Raw genomic sequence first — 21472 nt, forward strand, 5'->3', positions numbered from 1 at the left:
TTGAAGGGCTAAGGTCAATTAAGGTAAACCCTCTCTATCAGGACTGTCCCTCCTGGTCCTCTCCCTCCCAACAGAATGACTCCTCAACACATCTGTTAAAATGAGTCAGTCATGATAATGGACCTTTTCTTCCTCAGAGCACGTAAGGAAATCTTACTGTTTGTGTCTTTTATTCCCTCCACTAGATGTAAGCTCCATGCAGATGTATCCTATCATCTCCAGATCTAGCCAAGAGCCCAACATCTAAAAGATGAGGCTCAGTCAGGTGGTGGTGGCGCACGCCTTTAATCCCAGCACTCAGGAAACAGAGGCAGGTGGATCTCTGGGTTGGAGGCCAGCCTGAGCTACACAGACAAATCCTGTCACAAAAAACAAAGAAAGAAAGAAAGAAACAAACAAAAAAACAAATGAAAGAAAGATGATACCCATTAACTGTGAGATTCAGTTTTGCTTGCATTAGGCATGAGAGACAAAATCTTTTTATCTGTTAGAGGCTGACAGTCTAGTGACACACTCTTGAGGGAGTTATAAACTCTCAGTACCTAACAAAACACCTAATAAAAACCTCAAACCAATTCCTAGCCTTTAGGAGCTAGCAGAAACTGACTGCCTAAGTGGGTCATTCATTCATTCGTCAAACACTGTTTATTAAATGTAAGAGCTATTTCATGTGCTTGGACTGTAACAATGTATAAAAAAAACAAAGAGAAAGGAAACCTGCACTCAAGAAGTTTAGTTAGTTAATAAATCAAAGTAACATCTCCTAAACAAGGACTGGTGAGATGGCCTGCTACCAAATCTAAGGACCTGATTTCAGACCCAGAACCCCCATGGTGGAAGGAGAGAACTGATACCCAAAGTCATCCTCTAACCCCCAAATATTCACTAGGGCACATGCTCATACCTGCTTGCATGCACAAACTACACAATAAATGTTGAAGTACAGATTTATATCAACGATGAATAGTCAGAAATGATCTATGTGATAACAGATTAGAGGTAGAGAAATCAGTAAGGATTCATGTTTAACTTTCAAAGACTTACATATGTGTACTTCCATAGGTCAGAGCACACACATATTTCTTGCTCTGTTAACAGAATACCTAAAAAGTTGTCACCTGACACTATAGTAGCAATGTGTCAACATCTAGGTTTCTTTAAAAAAATGTTTTATTATTTATTTATTATTATAAATAATTTGTTGCATTGTATGTGTAGTGGTCTGAATGAGAATGAACCCACAGGCTCATGCGTGTGCGTTTGTGCATGTGTGTCATGGTGTGAATATGGAGGTATGTGAGTAAGAGGATGACTTATTGGGGGGAGCTGGCTCTTTCCTTCCACTGTGGGTTCTGGGGATTGAACTCAGGTTGTATGGCTCCCACAACACATGATTTTACCCACTGAGCCATGCTGAGAGCTCCATTTCTTTCTTTAAAAATTACATCTATATTTGGGCAGTGGTGGTGCATGCACCCAGCACTTGGGAGGTAGAGGCAGGTGGATCTGCAGCTTGGTCTACAGAGTGAGATCCAGGATAGCCATGCCTACAAGAGAAGCCCTGTCTCAAAAAACAAATTACATTATTTATTCATTTATTTGTATGTTTCCATACACATACTTTTGTTTTTAAAAATTATATTAATAACAAATTATATTCATTTATTCATTTATGTATGTGTTCATATGAAGATCAGAGGACAACTCAGCTCTCTTCTTCCATCATGTGTATCCTGGGGAATCAAGCCTCTTTACCAACTGATCACCGTGATAGCCCCAGATCTTGGTTTCTAATACCATTCTTTCCATAAGAGGAACTAAGCCTCTTTGGAGAAATGGCTCATCAGGACTCAGGCAGATAAAGGAGTCAGAGTCAACTAGATGTGTTCCCCATGATGAATGACATGGGATAACAAATTAAGGCTGAATTAAAACTCAAAATATAAAAGAAATGTATATGAGACCAGAAACAAATGATCAGTAAATAAAAGGTGATGGGGAAAAAAATGAATGGCCATAAAGGAGGGGCAGTAAACCTTTAAGCATGGACATAACTTCTAGCCCAGGTAGAGTGGCTCATACCTATAATCCCAGCACTTGAGAGAGTCAGGAATTCAAGGACAGCCAGGGCTATATGGAAAGACCCTGTCTCAAAGACAGACACACACACAGAGACACACACACATACAGCAAAAACAATTTAAAAGGTAACTACAGTGGTACATTCCTTCAGCCAGGTGATCAAGGATAATAAAGAATATGGACAGAATGCACATTTGACATGTGACAGCATTTTAGTTGTGACCCTTTGAAAAACCAGTAACCCCAGTTAAACTGTTACTAAAACGCAAATAACTTCTAATAGAGGGGTATCCACACAGCCACCTGGGTCATCAAAACCCAGAGAAGCCTGAGAGATCATAAAGTCTCCAGGAACAAAGGAGACATGGCCATTAAATGTAAGGTACATCTTACATTTGAGTAAGATATCAGTTAACTGATAACTGTAAACGGAGACTGTGTATTCGTATCCCAATTGCCAAGACCCAAATAATCACACAAAACTATATTAATTACAACACTGTTTGGTCTATTAGCTTAGGCTTCATATTAACTGACTCTTACATCTTAAACTAACCCATTTCTATTTTATATTTTACCACGAGGCTCATGATTTTTTACCTTCTTGCTTCTTGGCAGCTACATGACTGTGCCTGCCCCCCCCACCCCGTTCAGATTTCCCGCCTGGCTACATTCTGCCCTGACAAAGGTCAAATCAGCTTCTTTATTAACCAATGGTAATAAAACATATTCACAGCCTACAGAGGTGAATCCCATTCAGATAATAATTTCTAATATTGGTGTATTAATCATACCAAACGTAGCATACTCACAAGATGCTAACTGTAGGGAAATTGGAGGATATACATACACACTATGATCATATGATCATATGATCATTTAGCTATGATCACGTCATTTTGTAAAGTTCCTCATTTTTTAAGTAGTTAAGCAATAATCATTCCAAGAATTAAAGTCACTTGGTTCCCAGAGCGAAGTAATTTATTTTTCTAGAGTCTTGCCTTCCCTCTACTGGCCCCTAGTACAGCTAGCCATGGGAGACGTTAATTATCTTGAAAACTCTTTTCAGTGCCCTTGCACTTTTTTTCTACCTTAAGTACCCCAGCTGTAAGCTGACCACAGGTTCTGGTTGTTGTCCTAGAGATTCTACACGCAGTTCCTTTCCCTGATGAGGTCTGCGCTGTTGCTGGGTCACCCACCCCGGCCTGTACTACCCTCTCTCCAACCTTGCAGTACAAAATATATGAGGACTGTGCATACTCTGCTCAACTGTTCTGTAAATCTAAACATATACTAAAAAAGTAAAGTTTGCTGGGGATGAAGAAATGGCTTAGCAGTTGGGAGCGCATACCACCCTCACAGAGGACCTCTGTTAGATTCCCAGTACCCATGCTAGGAAGCTCCTGCCTGTAACTCTAATTCCAGGGAATCCAATGCCCTCTCCTGGCCTCCATGGACATCTGCCCTCGCATGCACAGACCCACACACAGCTACACAAGTGGGACCAGAAAGATGACTCAGCAGTTAAGAACACTTGCTATTCTCGCAGAGGACCAGGGGTCTATTCCCAACACCCACATCATGACTCACAACTATCTGTACCACCAGTTCAAGGGGACCCAATACCCTCTTTTGACCTTTGCTGGCATTAAGCATGCACTGATACATACACAGACACGTAGACAAAACATTCATGTATGTAAACAAATAGATCTTTTTTTTAAAAAAAAAAATCTGCTAAAGAAAGGAAAACTCCTAGTCAAAGACTAATGGGTATTATCAACAAAATGAGAGTCTAAAGGCATCAGATGTGTGATGCTGAGGAAAGAGAAAGCAGGGGAGAGGTGCTAACTATGAAGACGCCACACCTCAACCCACAAATCATACCTATACGTCATTTTAGCCAAATGTTTTCCTATAAACTCTTCAGATTAAATAGTAAAAGTGAAAAACTTGATGCCTTAAAATTTCTACTTTATGTCAGTGTGTTAACAAATAATAAATGGAGGAAAAACAAAGTTTTAGATGTTTGTTAATGCAGTTCCTCAAATATGGGAAAGTTGATACTGACAACATGATGTCAACCCCGAAAGACATATTACACTCACACTTTAGAAGTAGAATGTACTACCTCTATTCTGACTTAATAATTACTTGGTGATTACGAATAGTTACTTAGATTCTCTGTGCTTCAGGTTTCCCATCTGAAAAGCGAGGTTACTAGTACTTACAGGGTTGTGAAGATGACATGAGTAACACCTAGCCTATTAAACACCAGCAGTTACTACTAACAGAAAACCGAAGGAAAACAGTTAGCAGAGTCAAAGGGGAAAACATGTATCAGCACATGACAGGTTAGAACAGCAGTTAATGAAATTCAACAGATACTTTCATGACCTATGACAGTAATGACTTCCAGCTTCACTCCCTAGTTGATGCCACTTATTTTCCAAGGGAAGAAAAGTGAGTGTTAAATTCAAGACACAGCTACAGGAGAGTGGAGATTTGTACTCCAGCAGGAAGAGAACCCTTACTCCTCCTCCTCTTCCTTCATGACCTATGTATACCCTAAGAGGGACTTGATTACCTCACTGTTGATTCCAAAAGCCTATTAACTTAGAAAACAGTAAAGAGAAAATCAAAGTCAGAGATGGTGGCGCAAGCTGCTCCCAGGTGGCCGCAAAGGCTGGCCTAGGAGGCTCTTTTACCAGGCCCTGGTTCACGGTGAGCCCAGCAGTGTCCTTAAGCTATGCTCCTCCTGGTTGGCTCCTGTTAGAAAGGAAGGAAACAGGGAGGCGGGGATAAGGGAAGGATGAAGTGTAAGCGTGGGGATTTAGAGGTAAAGGAAACTTAGACCTGGGTCTTCAGAACAAAGTAGGAGCACTCACTGCTCATGCACTGCACCTGGATTCTGCTCCTAGCGCCCACGATGGGCAGCTCACAACCGTGTGCTACTCCAGCTCCAGGTTATCTTCTGGTCTCTGTAAGTACCATACGGGTACCTTCATGCACATGCATAAATACACGCAAAAATTAAATCTTAAAAAAACAACCCAGATAAAAGAATAAAGTGGCCTAGAGCTCTTCCTATAGAATCAAACAATACCAAAATCAACGAACAGAAAACAGTTAAAAATACGAGTCTTTCCCATCAGCAAAGTTCCTATCTACAGGTTTTTGGTGTCTGCACTCATCCCTGTAGAGTCTATTTTTATTCTTTTTTCTTTTTGTTTTGTTTTGTTTCTTGAGACAGAGTTTTTACGTAGCTTTTTGGAGTCTGTCCTGGAACTCATTCTGTAAACCAGGCTGGCCTCAAACTCAGAGATCACCTGCCTCTGCTTCCCAAGTGCTGAGATAAAAGGCGTGCGCCACCACAGCCCAGCATAGAGTCTATTTTATAAAGAATGAAATGTAAAATGCTATAAAACAAGCAAACAACAATAATAGAAGCATGGCGACAGATGAGAAGTCGGATACACGGACAATGTTTTCCACTCTAGATCAATGGATTCAGGAGAGTAGGCAATTAAACATCACATTGCCCTTTTGCCTACTCATCTTGATTATAAAATTCTAACCTTTTCAAAGAACTCAGGAAAGTAAAGTTGCTTAAGATTTAAGTTTCACCCTGATTCAAAACGAAAATCAACTTTTCTTTTTCTTCAGTGCCTCACGCATGCCAGGCAAGCACTCCACCACAACTTGCACCCTCCGCCTGCTCATCACCTTTTTGCAAGAAGGAGTAGGGGTGGGTGTCACAAAGCCACACAGCAGAAAAGCAGTCCACATGGCACATCCCACTGACAAGTCACATAGAAGTCAGCCAAATTCCAACTCAAGGAGTCGCCAACTTACATGTGAAGATGCCACTGAGACCAGACTAGAACAAAGTCAAGAGGAGCTTTCTGGATACCAGCATGCAAAAGAGAAGGCTTCACTTCTATTAAGCAGCTCACATTCAAAGTCTAAGCTACTGATAAACCACACTCTGGCTCAGGCTTGCCTAACACAAAAAGCATGCACAAACGCATGCCGTTCCTTTTACTTTACAAGACAGTGCTCCTGTATCATCCAGTTTGTTTGGATATACAGGCATACTAAAAATAAAAAACAATGATAAAAATGAAATAACACACACACAACCATGCCTATTTACCTTGAATGGGAAAAGAATAGTGAGCTGGGCTTGGCTGGCTTGTGGTTAACCCTGTAGTGCAGGTAAGAACACTGTGTTGACTTGGAGATGGAGTCTGAATTAAACCACTTTCAGGTTTCATACCTGGCCACAGTGCACCTGAATCAGATAAAGTGGACCAATTACAAACAACACATGGGGCCGAGGAGCATGGCTATGCTTTAAATACCAGCTGATAGGTTTAAAGTAAAAATCTTTTAATTTTTTTTTACTTTATAGATTTTTCTTTTTCTTGATGTCTAAAGTCGAAATCTTAAACAATCTTGCCTGTAGGAGGAAATTACTAATTCTCCCACTTATACCACAAGCAAATATAGTCTCAAAGAATTAGAGGATGGGGTCACAGGAACAAAACCTTTGCTAAAACCCCGATAGTAGTATCTCAAGAGCTGGAGCAATTGATCAGAAGACTGATGTAGTGTATGAGGAGAAATTCGTTTTCTTAAACTGATTGTTCTATAAACTTTGTTTTCTAGATTAGGAAGACATGCCCGCTTTTAAGAAGAGATTAACAATACTACATCGGCCCCAGAGGTGGTCTTGCTTAGTATACGTAAAAGCTTTGGTTTCAATTCCACCACATAAAGTGGGCCTGGTGGTACATGTCTATAACCCCAGCACACAAGAAGCAAAGGCAGGAGGATCAGAAGTTCAAAGTCATTCCTGGCTATATAGCAACTTTAAGGCTATCCACAGCTACATGAGACTATCTAAAAACAAAACAAAACAAAACAAAAACCCAAAAGCCCAAAAAATATAACTTAGGCTGATACTGGTGGATTGTGAGTTCAAGGACAGCCTATTCTTCATGGCAACACACTATCTCAAAAAACAAAAACAAAAACATCTTGAAATGTAACTTGTAAAAAAAGTTACATAAAATTCTATCATCCAAACTTATGGGTTGCAGAAGAATTACATCTCTCAGGGTGTCCTATCTCTCTGCCTTTCTCTTTGAGACAGGGTCTCTCATTAAACATAAAGCTAGTTGATGGCCAGCAGGCCCTAGCGATCCTCCTGCCTTTGTCTGCCACTCACTAGTGCTTGGGTTATAGGCACACACGCTGCCATACTTGGCTTTTTACATGGGAGCCTGGGATCTGAGCTCAGATCCCCATGCATGAGAAGCAAGTAATCTTTCTCAGTGAACTAACCACCCTTCGAGCCACTATTTTATTTTAAAAATTTTATATGTAAAAGGTAAGACTCAGTGCTATGATTCTTGGTAGTCCGACACGTATTTTTGTTAAGCTAATTATCATTTACACATTAGAATAACTTCCATATTTATTGTAAATAATGTGGTTATATTTTCCAAGTCGGTTTTGGCACTAAAGAATCAGATTTATGAACATGTTTATTAACACCTCGTATTAAAGCAACATCTCATCTACAGCAATGTATCAAATAAGAATGCCCTGTTAGCCTTGTTACTTAGTACTTCATTTTCTGAGGCAAAGTTTTGCCATGTGGACCAGTCCTCCTGAGTACAGAGATTACAGGCATGTGCTATCATGCCAGGCCAGAAGTGCAAACAGACTTAACAATTTTTTTTATAAGGAAAGGAGGAATGAAAAACAATACAAAAACTGCCTCTAGCATCACTAGCTCCTGTCCTTTAGACATGTAAATATATTCCTTTAAAAGCATCCTGTCCAGAACGCCTTATATTAAGTAGTATAACCAAATAGCTCAATTCTGTAGGACTATTGACAGAGCCAATGAGGAAAGCAAACCATAGTTAGTTTCTTTCTTTAGTGTATGCTCACGAGCACACTCGACAGCCAGAGGACAGCCTCTCTTCTACGGTGTGGGATCCACAAACTCGGGCCACCCCCTTGTCAGCAGGCTGCTGCTCCACCACCTCACCGGCATTCCCTCATTCCTTCACTGACTCATGATTTGGAGGCAGGGTCTCACTTTTTTAGAGCCAAGCTGGTATTGAACTTATGTCCTCCACTCTCTGCCTCCCAAGGGATGGGATTACACCTGTGCATTATCATACTTAAAACCTCAAGTTTGTGTGTGTGCATGTGTAGGTTTTCAGAGCTGATTTTTCAGTTAGCATATAAAATCATGGGTTCCATTATGGTGCTTTCATGTATGTGTCATATCTGGTGCTGATTCTTCGCCCTCCCCAGGTCTGCCTCCCACCCCACAGCCCCACAGCCCACTCTCCTGGTCTCGCTCAACAGATACCTCTTGCTGCTTTCTCACCGCACCTACTCCATTCACCTTCTCTTTCCCCCACCCTTCAAGACTTTCTGCTTACAAGATCCCTCCCTGCTTATACACAATCTAAGTGAGGTTCCACACACCAAGAAAACACTGGTGTTGATCTGAGTTTGGCTTGTTTTGCTTAACATAATGACTTCCAACTTTAGACATTTTTCTGTAAATCTCATGACTATGTTTCTGGGTTTTCGGTTTGTTTTGTTGTTTTAGACCTTCAATTCTTAACCTTCCTGCCTCTATTTCAGTGTGCCACCACACCTGGTTGCAGTCCTGTTGATGGACATTATGGCTGATTCCATTTCCTGAGTTCTGTGAACAGTGAAGTAATAAAAACGGATATTCAGGTAGCCCTGTGGTAGCTGAGGTACTGCTCTTCAGACATAAACCAAAGTGGTACAGCTGGGCCATATGTGGGTTCTCTTTTGAAAAAATTTTACAATGGCTATACAAATTTACATTCCCAATAGCCATAGATATTTTAATAATATAAATTATGGGGGCTGGAGAGATAGTTCAGTGGTAAAGAAAATGAGTTACTCTTGCAGAGGACCTGAGTTTGCTTTTGAGCATCCAGGTTGGGCAGCTCACAGCTGCTTATATATTTTAGTTCTAGGGCATCTAACACCTCTGGTCTCTATAGGCAGTGTACTTAGGTATACACACATACTTCTACCCCCCAAACAAATAATTAAAAAGCAAAAAATAAATATTAAAAGACTATCAAATTGTGGCTGGAGAGGTGGCCTCACAGTTAAGAGCACTTGTTGCTCTTGCAGATGATCCAGGTTTATTTCCCAGCATCCACATGATGGCTCACAACCATCTGTGACTCCACCAGGGATCTGATAGTCTCTTCTGACCGCCACAGGTACCAAGCATGTGGCACACATACACACAAGCAGACAAAATATTTACTCATAAAAATAAATCGACTTAAAAAACATTTTAAAACATCATAAATTATAATGGCTACTGAGTTTTCCATTATTTGGACAACTGCAATTTAACATATGCTTTTCTCTTTTTGGTTTTTTGAGACAGGGCTTCTCTGTGTAGCTTTGGAGCCTGTCCCAGCACTCACTTTGTAGATCAGGCTGACCTCGAACTCACAGGGATTGCTTCTGAGTGCTGGGATTAAAGGCGTGCACCACCCCCACCCGACTGACATGCTTTTCTAATGCACTTGTACATGTTTCTAAATTCTCTTTGTTTGTGTTTTTGTTGTTGTTGTTGCTTGAGACAGGGTTTCTCTGTGTAGCTCTGGCTGTCCTAGAGCTCACTTTGTAGACCGACCAGACTGGTCTTGAACTCACCTGCCTCTGCCTCACAAGTGCTCAGATTAAAGGCGTGCTCCACCACCGCCTGGCCTTTTTCTAAGTTCTTACTACTATAAATAATGCTGCAATGAGTATCTCTGTTAACAATTTTTTGTACCTCTAAATTAGTTCCATTCAATAAATTTCTAGAACTGAATCTGATTCTGGAACTGGCATGAACTCTTAATACGCATCACTAAGTTCTCCACCTCACATCAAAGTTCAAAATAAGCAGATGGGTGCTGGCTCCGACCACACTGTGTGAGCCTCACTCACTTCTCAGTCCACCAGACACAAGGCTCCAAACCCCTTTCCTAGCATGCACCCAGCTTTCAATAGCTCAAGAAAGATATGAGTACAGACTACCCCTAGCTATTTTTCTAGATTTCTTTTTTTCCCATATTTTTTAAAGAGGACACTTTGATTTGAAGCTGAACCCTGAGACCATCTTTTTGATAAAGATCAAAATTTAGAAGAATTTATCAGACCAAGGCTTAAATCTAAACCTATACATTTACTAATTTTATGACTTTAGCTGCTGAAAGGGGACAGTATTACTACTTACCACTAAGATCTGCTTTAGGATTGAATGAGAAAACAATGTGAAGTCCTATTCTAACATATTTAGCATGGTACAGTCAATATTTTGTTTGTTTGATTGTTCTTCAGTGTAGTCCTGACTGTCCTGAACTCATCTACAGACCAGGCTGGCATGAGTGCTGGGATTAAAGGCGTGTGGCATCATTGCCAAGCTACAACAAACATTTAAAAAAATAATTATAATGAAAATTTATTCATTACTTTAGGGTTTTTTGTGTGTGTTTATTTGTTTTTTGTTTGTTGAGTTATGGTTTCAACAAACAAAATTTGTTTTGGCCCAGGATCACCAAAACCATGGCAATCTTCCTGCTCTGTTTCCCAATTACAGAAGCAAGTCACTATAGTTGGCTACAATTATGAGGACATTTTCAAATGTCTACTTATACTTGAAATATTTTAACAAACTAGTTAACCTGAAAACAGCACTAAGGTAACAAACCTACTAAAACCTTAACTTCAAAAGAAGCATTTTCTGCTGGGCAGTGGTGACACACGCCTTTAATCCCAGCACACGGGAGGCAGAGGCCGGCAGATGTCTGTGAGTTTGAGGACAGTCTGATCTGTAGAGCGAGTTCCAGGAGAGCCAGGGCTACACAGTGAAAAACCTTGCCTTGAAAATAAAAATAATAAAAAAGAATTATTTTATATCTAAGTAAATAAATATAATCCCAAAGAGAGTCATGTATTAAATTCTAAGGAAAAAGTATCTATTTAAATCAGTATTGCACTCATGTGTATACACCCTCATGCACACACTAGTGAGTACCACAGTGGTTTTCTTCTTCACCTATGTATGAGTCCTAGGGATCAAATTCAGGTTCTCAGATTTGCACTTCAAGAGCCTCTACTGCTGAGTTCTCCTGATGGCTCTGACAAGGTAACTAGGCCAGGCATGGTTGCCTGAGAGTCTGCAGGGCAGGAGCCCTAGATGCAGGTCTGACGTGTTTGCTTCCCCGGATCCCACAAGGGGGCAGCAGAGAACTGGCTCTCACTTGTGCGCTCACTCAGCTACATGTACACAAAACTCATAAAATTGAAACAGAAAAGATAGAGTAACGTTAAGAGATATAATAAATAGGGGCCAGGTTCTCTGATTTCTTTCTCAGCCCAGAGAAACATCACCCTTCACAACAGCTAAAAGTAACATAAAATATCCTGGAGTAACTCTAACCAAACGAATGAAAGACCTGTATCACAAAAGCTTTAAATCTTTGAAGAAGAAATTGAAGACACCAGAAAATGGAAAGATCTCCCATGCTCTTTTTTTTTTAAAAATTTATTTATTATGTATATAGCGTTTTGGGCACCAGATCTCATTATAGATGGTTGTGAGCCATCATGTGGTTGCTGGAATTGAACTCAGGACCTCCGGAACAGCAGTCAGTTCTCTTAACCTCTGAGCCATCTCTCCAGTCCCTCCCACGCTCTTTGGAAGGTAGAAGTAACATAGTAAAAATGGCAATCTTACCCAAAGCAATCTACAGATTCAATGCAAATTCCATCAAAATCACAGCAAAATTCTTTACAAACTTCAAAAGAACATATGACAAAACAACAAAAAATCCTCTACAATAAAGGAACTTCTGGAATCATCACAATTCTTAACTTCAAACTCTACTACAGAGTTACAGTACTGGCATAAAAACAAACAGGAGGACTAATGGAGCTGAATCGATGACCCAGATATCAATCCACACACCTACAAACCTGATTTTTCACAAAGAAGCTAAAAAGATAAAATGGAAAAAAAAAAAAAAGCAAATCCAACAAATGGTGCTGGCATAATTGAATATGTATTCAACATGTAGAATAATGCAAATATATCCATATCTATAGCCATGCACAAAACTCAAATCCAAAATGGATCAAAGACCTCAACATATAACTAAACACACTGAACCTCATAGAAGAGAAAGTAACCCAGACAGACCCAGAAAGACAATTATCATATGTACTCACTCATAAATGGTTTTTAAACATAAAGCAAAGAAAACCAGCCTACAAATCACAATCCCAGAGAACCTAGACAACAATGAGACCTCTAAGAGAGACATACATGGGAATAATCTACACGGGAAGTAGAAAAAGACAAGATATCTTGAGTAAATTGGGAGCATTGGAGACCTTGGGAGAGGGTTGAAGGGGAGGGGAGAAATAGGAAGGGGAGTAGAGAAAAATGTAAAGCTCAATAAAAATATATAAAAATATAAAAAAAGAAGAGAAAGTGGTAAGGAGACCACTTCCTAAATATAACCCCAGCAGCACAGACACTGAGAGCAACAATTAATAAATGGGACCTCCTGAAACTGAAAAGCTTCTCTGTAAAGCAAAGGACACGGTCAACAAGACAAAACGACAGCCTACAGATTTTCATCAACCACACATTGGACAAAGGACTGATCTCCAAAATATACAAAGAACTCAAGAAACCTGACATCAAAAGAACAAATAATCTAATAAAAATAATGGAGTACAGACCTAAACAGAGATCTCTCAACAGATGAATCTCAAATGGCTGAAAGAAGTCAAGAGAAATGCAAATCAAAATAACTCTGAGATTCCACCTGTCAGAATGGCCAAAATCAAAAACATTGATGACAGCTTATGCTGGAGAGGATGTGGGGTAAAGGGAACACTCCTCCATTGCTGGTTAGAGTGCAAACTTGTACAGCCGCTTTGGAAATCAGTATGGCAATTTCTCAGAAAATTAGGAAACAATCTCCCTCAAGACCCAGCAATACCACTTTTGGATATATACCCAAAGGAAGCTCAATCATACAAGGACATGTGCTCAACTATGTTCATAGCAGCATTGTATGTCATAGCCATAACCTAGAAACAACCTAGATTCCCCTCAACTGAAGAATGGATAAAGAAAATGTGGTACATTTACACAATGGAGTACTACATAGCAGTATAAAAAAAATAACACCTTGAAATTTGCAGGCAAATGGATGGATCTAGAAAAAAAAACCATACTGAGTGAGGTAACTCAGACACAGAAAGACAAATATAATATGTACTCACTTATACGTGGCTTTTAGATTTAGACATAAAAAAAAGAAAAACCAGCCTACAGCCCACAACCCCAGAACCTAGGCAACAAAAAGAATCCTACCTGAGAGAGACATACATGGATCTACACAGGAGGAAAAGACAAGATCTGCTGAGTAAATTGGGAGAGTTGGAGTCACAAGAGAGGATAGAGAAGGAAAGGGGAGGAAGGGGGGAGCTGAGAAGAATATATAGCTCAGTAAAAACAATAAAGACAGACAGACAGACAGACAGACAGACAGACAGACAGACAGGCAGGCAGGCAGGGGCAAAGAGAGATGGCTCAGTGGTTAAGAGTTCTGTGCTAAATCAATCACAAGGACCCAAGTTTGCATTCCAGAGCCCATGTAACAATCTAGGCATGGTTTCAGTATGTGCCTGATCTCAGGGCTATGGTAAACAGGAATAGGAAGATCACTGGGGATTGCTGACTGTCAGCCTACCCCAAAATGCAAGATCCAGGTTCAGGAGAGACTGGACCACAAAGAGATGAGACAGAGGGTCAGAGAAGGATACTCAATGACCTCCTTTGGCCTGAGTGGACTTAGAGGTACATGCACCTGCACACCCATGTTGCACACCACATCCACCCACACACATATGCATGTACGTAGGCACGCATACATACACATTACAAGCATCTCATATACTTCCCAGGAAAAATGGAAGAAAATATATCTATCATATATATTGCCCCTAACCTAAATCTTTTATCAGTAAGTCTTACTTCTTACTTAAAGTCAAATCAAGTCAAAATAATCAATTATTTTTTCTCTCTCATTTACTCACAGGATAATATATGTAAATTTCTCTTGACTCCAACTTCAATAAATAGATTACAGACATTCATCATTACCAATTATTCTTTGTAATATAGTACTTTCCTAAAGTTCTCAGAAGAGCTCTATTTAAAGAATTTCCTTTTCGGTATGCGAGAGATACGTGTAACGACTATAAAGAATACACAGAGCACCTTGTGAGGCATTTCTACTTCTCTATTTTTTTTGATACAGGGTTTCTCTGTGTAGCTCTAGCTGTCCTAGAACTCGTTCTGTTAACCAGGCTGTCCTCGAACACACAGAGATCCGCCTCTGCCTCCCAAATAAAGACGTGTGCCATGACCGCCTGGCAGTGAGGTGTTTTATTAAACTGAATTTGGGGTAAAAGAATCTTTATTATTCAACAACAGATGGGATCAACAATTCAGTGTGTTATAGAGCTTGGGCTTACTAACCATAAATTTCAAAAAGAATGAAGGGGAAGAAGTAGGAAAGTAATTATTGTACAACTGATAGCCTATTGTGGCCATCAGAGGAAACTTTAGCTTAATATATGCAGTAACAAATGACCACAGGCCTGGAGAGGTAGCTTGGCAGTTAAGAGCACTGACTGCTCTTCCAGAGGTCCTGAGTTCACTCCCCAGCACCCGCAGGTAGGCTCACAACCATCTGTACCTGTAGTGCCATGGAGTCTTCTGGCCTCTACTGGTACGCAGATATACATGAAGACAAAATACCCATAGACATAAATACATAAATAAATAGGTCTTTTCAAATCATTGTTTTTATAAAGGAAAGAAATAACCACACACATCTGGGTATGGTGGTATATGCCAAGGAAATCTGCAGCAAGAGGATCACTGAGCTTAAGGAGACACAGAGAGACCCTGTTATGGATTATTACCACCTAGGAGCTATATATAATATAGTGATGCATACCTCTAATTTTAAGCACTCTCAAAAAACAAAACAAAACAAAACAAAAAACAAAAAGAATTAGAGGCTATAAAACACTGTCTCAACAGGCTGTGGACTGAGATGGAGCGCCTGTGTAGTGTGAAAAAGGTTACTGATAGAGTTCCGGCAAGCAAAACAAAAAACACACAAATACCCGCAATTCTAAGAACTGCTCACAACAGGACATCTTACCAAAAGGAGGTAGTCCGTATGTTTGGGTTGCCTGAGGGTAGACAGTGTAGGGTTGCGATTGCTGCAGTGTCTGGTACTGCGTCTGTCCAGGGTAAGCGGTTTCCGAAACAGGAACTGAGAGGATATGTGCATAAGGTCTAGGTAAATAAAGAAAATGAAAAGTTCCATTTGTGCTCATTTCAGCTAATGAAAATGGACAAAACAGTTAATATCACTAAGACAAAGAATCCAGGAATGAGGAGATTAACTTTCCATGGCAAAATAACTCTTATGGTCAGAAAACACAAGTTTGTCAATTACTCTTTCCAAGGAATAATTTAATGAAAAATTAAATAGTTCAAACATCTTCCAAAGTTCTAACTATTACTCTACAAACAACTGTGTTACATGCAAGGCCTAAATGAGATGCTTATTTAATCTCTTAAATGAGGATTACTTATTTACACCCTGTGTTTGAATAATGACTAAAATCTGGGCTGGTGGCATAGTTGGTAGACCATTTGATTCTTTTTTTTTTTTTTTTTTTTTTTTTGGTTTTTCGAGACAGGGTTTCTCTGTAGCTTTGAAGCCTATCCTGGAACTAGCTCTTGTAGACCAGGTTGGCCTTGAACTCAAGAGATCTGCCTGCCCCGTCTCCCAAATGCTGGGATTAAAGACGTACATACACCACCGCACCACATAAACTGGGTATTGTGGAGAAAGTCTATAATTCCAGGTCTTGGGAGGTGGAGGCAGGAGGATCAGGAGATTAAAGTCATCCTTTACTACAGAAAGAATTCAGTCATTCTTGACTATGTAGTGAGGTTGAGGTCAGCCTGGGCCTCTTAAGATCCTTTCTCAGAGCTGGGTGGTGGTGGAACATGCTTTTAATCCCAGCACTCAGGAGGCAAAGGCAGGCAGATCTCTGTGAGTTCCAGGCCAGCCTGGTCTACAAGAGCTAGTTCCAAAGTCGGGCAGTGGTGGATAGGCTCCAAAGCTACAGAGAAACCTTGTCTCGAAAAACCAAAAAAGATCCTTTTTCAGAACTAAACAAAAGCAACACTTTAGAACAATGCAAGAATGAACAGAACAGAACTAGCATCTGGCTTTCTCTTCATCCAAGCACTGGGCCAACTGCAGTTCTCAGATAAGGATGGTGAGGCCGATGGAGCAAGAAAAAGCAACCACATTCAAAAACAGTGAGTAGAGGTGTGCTCTAGTACCCTGTGTTTGCCCATTTGTGAAACAGGAGCCAGCTTGGTTAACAGACCCCAGAAGTCACTTGAAGCGTCAGCACACTGTCCCTGCCAGTCACACCAGGGACAACCAGGGAATCAAATTCACCAGTGAAACCCCTGAGACTTTAACCTGGCTTTCAGACTTGGCAGTTTATCCATTCTACTATATATAAACTTTACTTACCTTATTTGGTATATATTGTAAGAAAAAGTGCTATCACATACCATAAAAGTTTTAATAAATATGGGGTAGGAGGGTTATACCTTAACAAGGGAAAAGACAACCTCTCCTCCCAAAAATCACCTTTGGGAGAAGCAGATAATCAAAAAAGACTAGAAAGAAGCAGCATGTGAGCCAAGCAGGTAAGCTGTACACAAACGAGAGACAGGGTATTCCAGGGTAAGAGCAAAGGCACACAGAAAGGAGAGCCAGGACTTCCTATCTAAAGGGAAGCCTTACACTAATCCTAAGGGAGGTGCATTCCGAGAGGAAAGGAGCATGCAAAACACAGAAAGAAGCACGGCCCTGAGGACCAGTCTAGAGTTCAGACAAATACAAAACAGGAAGGCCCCATACTCACCGAATGAAGAATGACAAGAGCAGAGCTATTTTTCTGCTTTGTTCTGTATTGTTTTTTAAATAAAGATTAATGTCACATTGCTTTCTAAAATGGATTAAAGGGGCATAAAATTGGAATGGAGGTCAAGTTAAGCGAGGACTTGAATGCAATGGTCCCGTAAGTGGTGAGGAGGTGAGAATGAAGGGAAAGGCAGACCCAAATAAAGAACCTGAATGTAGCAGCTATGCACACATCAGGGCTGACTGTGGTGTGTGCATTACACTCATGTTTCAACAGAGTCTTGGAGACTTGCATCAGCCTGGGAAACAGATTAGACAAGAGTTGCCACTCAAGTCACATGAGAATGCTTTGAAATAGCAGTGTCTCAAAACAGTCGATTTCCAGATATTGTAAAGCCCATAGTGTCTTCTCCCATGTCTTTAAGGATAACACCACCAGGACAGGCAGGATAGCTCAGAAACGAAAGAAGATACATGATCTCACTTGTCAGTCTTCCAGACTATAATATGGCACAACCTGGATAGCAGAAAGCTTGCTGAGTTGACCTGTTTCACACTTAGTATCTAATCTAGGTGTGCGCAATATGTGGCCTGCAGGCTGAATTCATCCCAGGCTAGCTATGCACGAGGCCTAGTCCATTTGTAGAATGCACAGCAGAAGAGTGAACACGCCTATGGCATGTAAAAGTCTCCCTATGCTTCCAAGACAGTGTCAGCCATGCCACAGAAGAAAACCACATGACAACGACTGGCCCAAGAAGACATTAATATTAACATCAGAATGTGGAACATTTTTAATTAGCTTATTTTTTTAACTAAAGGTATAAGTAAATGGTGCAATAAGGAAAAATGCCAGTTTCCTTCTTGTAACAGCCTCATAGTGATTTCTCACCTCTGTTACCAATTTCTTCATAAATCGTGCATTTGCTGGCTTAGCAGCTGTCTGAGTCTTTGTATGGGTAGGTTCATTCTTCATTAATACACACCTACAACATGATACATATTGTTCTGCACCCTACCCACCTTAAAGATGACTAACCTGGTTGGTCTTAAACACTGACCGTATGCTGTGAAGGCCTAAAATGTACCTCTCTGTAACTTTAACCCATCACATTTGTCTCATTTCAAGCTCAACTATCTGTAGTTGCCAATCCAGAGCCACCTTAAGCTGCTTTTACTGCTTTGTATGTCAATGTACAGAAAGGAAATGATCAGCTCGCTAACATGCTTTCTGATCAGTCTTCTATTCCAGCAACCATCTGGTTTTTAAAAGGATGATAGATTTTATTTAGATGTGATAAAAACTGGAGTAAGGACATAAAACAAGGGAGGTGAAAATAGTTAAATATTAAATTTTGCAATGAACTTAGAGAAAAGTTTAGAAAAATTATTCAACTTACTTTGCAGAATACATTTGTGAGGTATAATCATTGGATGAGCGAGGGATGTAATCGGTGCATGTCATAACTGAAAGAAAGATATTATCAGGTAAAAATAAGTTAGAACATTTAAAAAATCAAGTGGAAAACATCTTACTGTATAGTCCTTCAAAGTGAGTAACATAGAACATAGAGACTGGATGCCAAAAAGGTCCAAAGACTGTGTAGCAGAAAACACCTCATTTCTGTTTACAGACCTGTCTACAGAGTCTAAGAGGCAGTAAAAAAAGCAAGATACGATGGAGGTGGGTAGATACAGAAGAGATCTGAGATAACCCATCTAATCCCCACTTTCTCATCACAAAACTGTCTATGAAGCAAAATTCCCTAGGCTCTCAGCCATGCTCATTGACAAACTTCGAAAGCCATGCCCATATCTAAGAAATCAAATGATGCTTCTTCTTTGTCGTCTTTAGACTCTTGATGGTTACTCCAGGACATAATCTGTTATTGTACAATAGGGATTTAAAAGATAGCCTATCGTCTCAGACGACAGTAACAGCGAGGATGAAACAGAGGGAAGGTGTAACTAACACATCACTTGAATCAGCTCCGATGTATGGAATAAGGAAGACAGGGAAGCACAAGGTGACTTCCAGGTTTGTCATTTGAACAGATGGTGGGACAGTACTACAACTTCCTAAAAAAGGGATGCTTGGGAGAGGAGAAAATCTGATTAGTTAGAAGAGACAAAACCTTCTTACATATTACTTATGATTTTGTTTTCAGACACTAACTAGAGATTTCAAATAGGTAGTTGGAGTCACGAATGAATCTGAGAAATTAGTCTGGGAAAAAAAAAGGGGGGATTTGGCTGGGCATGATGGCCCATGCTTTTAATCCCAGAACTCAAGAGGCAGAGGCAAGTGGATCTCTGTGAATTGAAGGACAGTCTGGACTACTTCTGATGAGTTCCAGGCCAGCCAGGACTAGTTAATTGGAATTTGTTAACAATGTTATGACATTTAAAATAATGTAATGGATGGGAGGATCCCCAAAGAGGATGGTAGCCTAGAACCCAACCCTGAGGCCTCCTAACTTTAAATACAGCTAGAAAAGAAGGGTTCATTGGGGACGAAAAGTGAGAAAGCATTGCTGAGAGGGAGACTGCGAGGAGAGGAATGTCCACTAGAACTGGCAACATGACACCAACTGAGGGACTCGCCAAGCAGTTTCATGGGGAGAGAGACAACAGAAGCTAAGTCAACCAGCTGAAGAGTGAATGGGGGGGCAAGCAAAGGCAGTTTCTTTCAGAGGTTCTGATATGTCAGGAAACACAAAAAAAAATCTGTAACTCACAAAAGATACAAAGAGTTTGTGTTGCCTTCTAAAGACGGCAGACACCAGAGCACACCTCTTTATGGCCAGAAGAGTTAGGAGAAAGAATGTGGCAGTGCAGGAGTGGAGGGGAAAGGAGCATCACACTGAGTCCTGGGGAAGCTAGAGAGAGGAGAGGATGCAAAGACAAGGACTTAGATTTGACGAGAGCAAGAACACTCTTCTGAAGCAAGACAGTATCACACAGAGACGGGGTAGTGACTAAGGAACTCCTCGTGTGGGGCTTTTATTTGAGAAGAGCTGAGCCATGAAGGAAGTGAGAGTGAATCGTGATGTTCTGAGAAGAGGCGGTGTAATTAACGAAAGGCTCAGCAGAGAGATAAAGGCTGAGTACTCACCCGAGGCCTGTGGTTATGACGAGAGTAATTCCAGCCAACAATGCTTAGTTATTTGTACACACTTATACAGAAGAGGGAGGGCTGAGTTGCATTAGAGTGAGGGTTTAGGAGGAACATTTGATTGATAGGTAGGATTACTTAGCTTTGTTGTTTTTGCTTAAATCCTCTTTTAGGATCAGTTAGGCATTGGCCCACAAGTATTTTAAATTTTAATAAAATGCTACTACTTTTATAAATTCAACCTCCAGGCAAAAATAAAGTCAGTGAGTATGACTCCTTGGATGAGCAGATTCCTTGAGATTTGCCCTCAGCTGGTATGTCAATGATGCTACAGGAGTACATGTATGAACATGGTGCGAAGAGTCTTCTAGACATTCTGAACAACCCAGACACTCAGTGAAACCCCATTCTACAAGAAGAACATCCCTTGGTTACAGGAATACCACATCCACTGTGCATATCACATGGTACTTACTTTCCTCTGACATGTTAAGATTTGACGCAAGGCTGGATGTCTCAGGCTTCTGATCACTGACATCCGGGTTGTTTACTTGACTAGGAGAACCAAAACAAACATATTAGCCCCTGAATGAGGTGCTACAATGCTGAAAAGAATAAGCTCAAACCCATCTCCTCCTAGGCTATTTCCGTAAGAAGTAAACCTAGATTATCTCCTTAGTCTTGGTTTTTAGCAACTAAGCTAAAAGCAAGAGGGTCAGGGCCAGTACCTTCCACATCTGACTGTTCTTTTTCATATCCATAGACCCCTTGAAATTTACATCACTTGGAAGCCCCAGTTAAGTCACAAACAAGTCAAATGTTTTTCTCTAAGATCATTTGTTAAAGCAAATATCTAACACAGTGCTGTCACTTTAAAAAAATTATATATGGGGGCTGAAGAGATGGCTCAGTGGTTAAGAGCATTGCCTGCTCTTCCAAAGGTCCTGAGTTCAATTCCCAGCAACCACACGGTGGCTTACAATCATCTGTAATGAGGTCTGGTGCCCTCTTCTGACCTGTAGGCATACACGCAGACAGAATATTGGTATACATAATAAATAAATATTTTTTTAAAAATTATATACATTGTATCTAGGTGGATTGTAATGTAATATGTTGGTGTGTTTATACTATGAAATGGCAAACCAAG

General features: G+C 40.4%; 1 protein-coding gene across 4 annotated transcripts in view; it reads right to left on the minus strand.

Moving 5' to 3' along the window:
- The window catches only part of Eya3 (EYA transcriptional coactivator and phosphatase 3), an 85836-nt gene that overhangs the window by 37153 nt on the left and 27211 nt on the right, over positions 1–21472 (minus strand). For 3 of the 4 annotated variants that reach the window (XR_005285737.1, XR_005285736.1, XM_038332912.1), the window contains exons 4-6: positions 20798–20877; positions 18608–18674; positions 15411–15547 (exon numbers count right to left, since the gene is read on the minus strand). Coding sequence is in view for 2 of the 4 variants with exons in the window: in XM_038332912.1 (XP_038188840.1) it covers positions 15411–15547; positions 18608–18674; positions 20798–20877 (284 nt within the window). In the remaining 2 variants the exon portion in view is untranslated. Of the gene's footprint in view, positions 1–6238; positions 6377–15410; positions 15548–18607; positions 18675–20797; positions 20878–21472 lie in introns of all 4 variants that reach the window. The other variant, XM_038332914.1, reaches the window with a different exon arrangement.

The sequence above is a fragment of the Arvicola amphibius genome, chromosome 6, assembly GCF_903992535.2.
Source record: "Arvicola amphibius chromosome 6, mArvAmp1.2, whole genome shotgun sequence".
NCBI classification, from domain to species: domain Eukaryota; kingdom Metazoa; phylum Chordata; class Mammalia; order Rodentia; family Cricetidae; genus Arvicola; species Arvicola amphibius.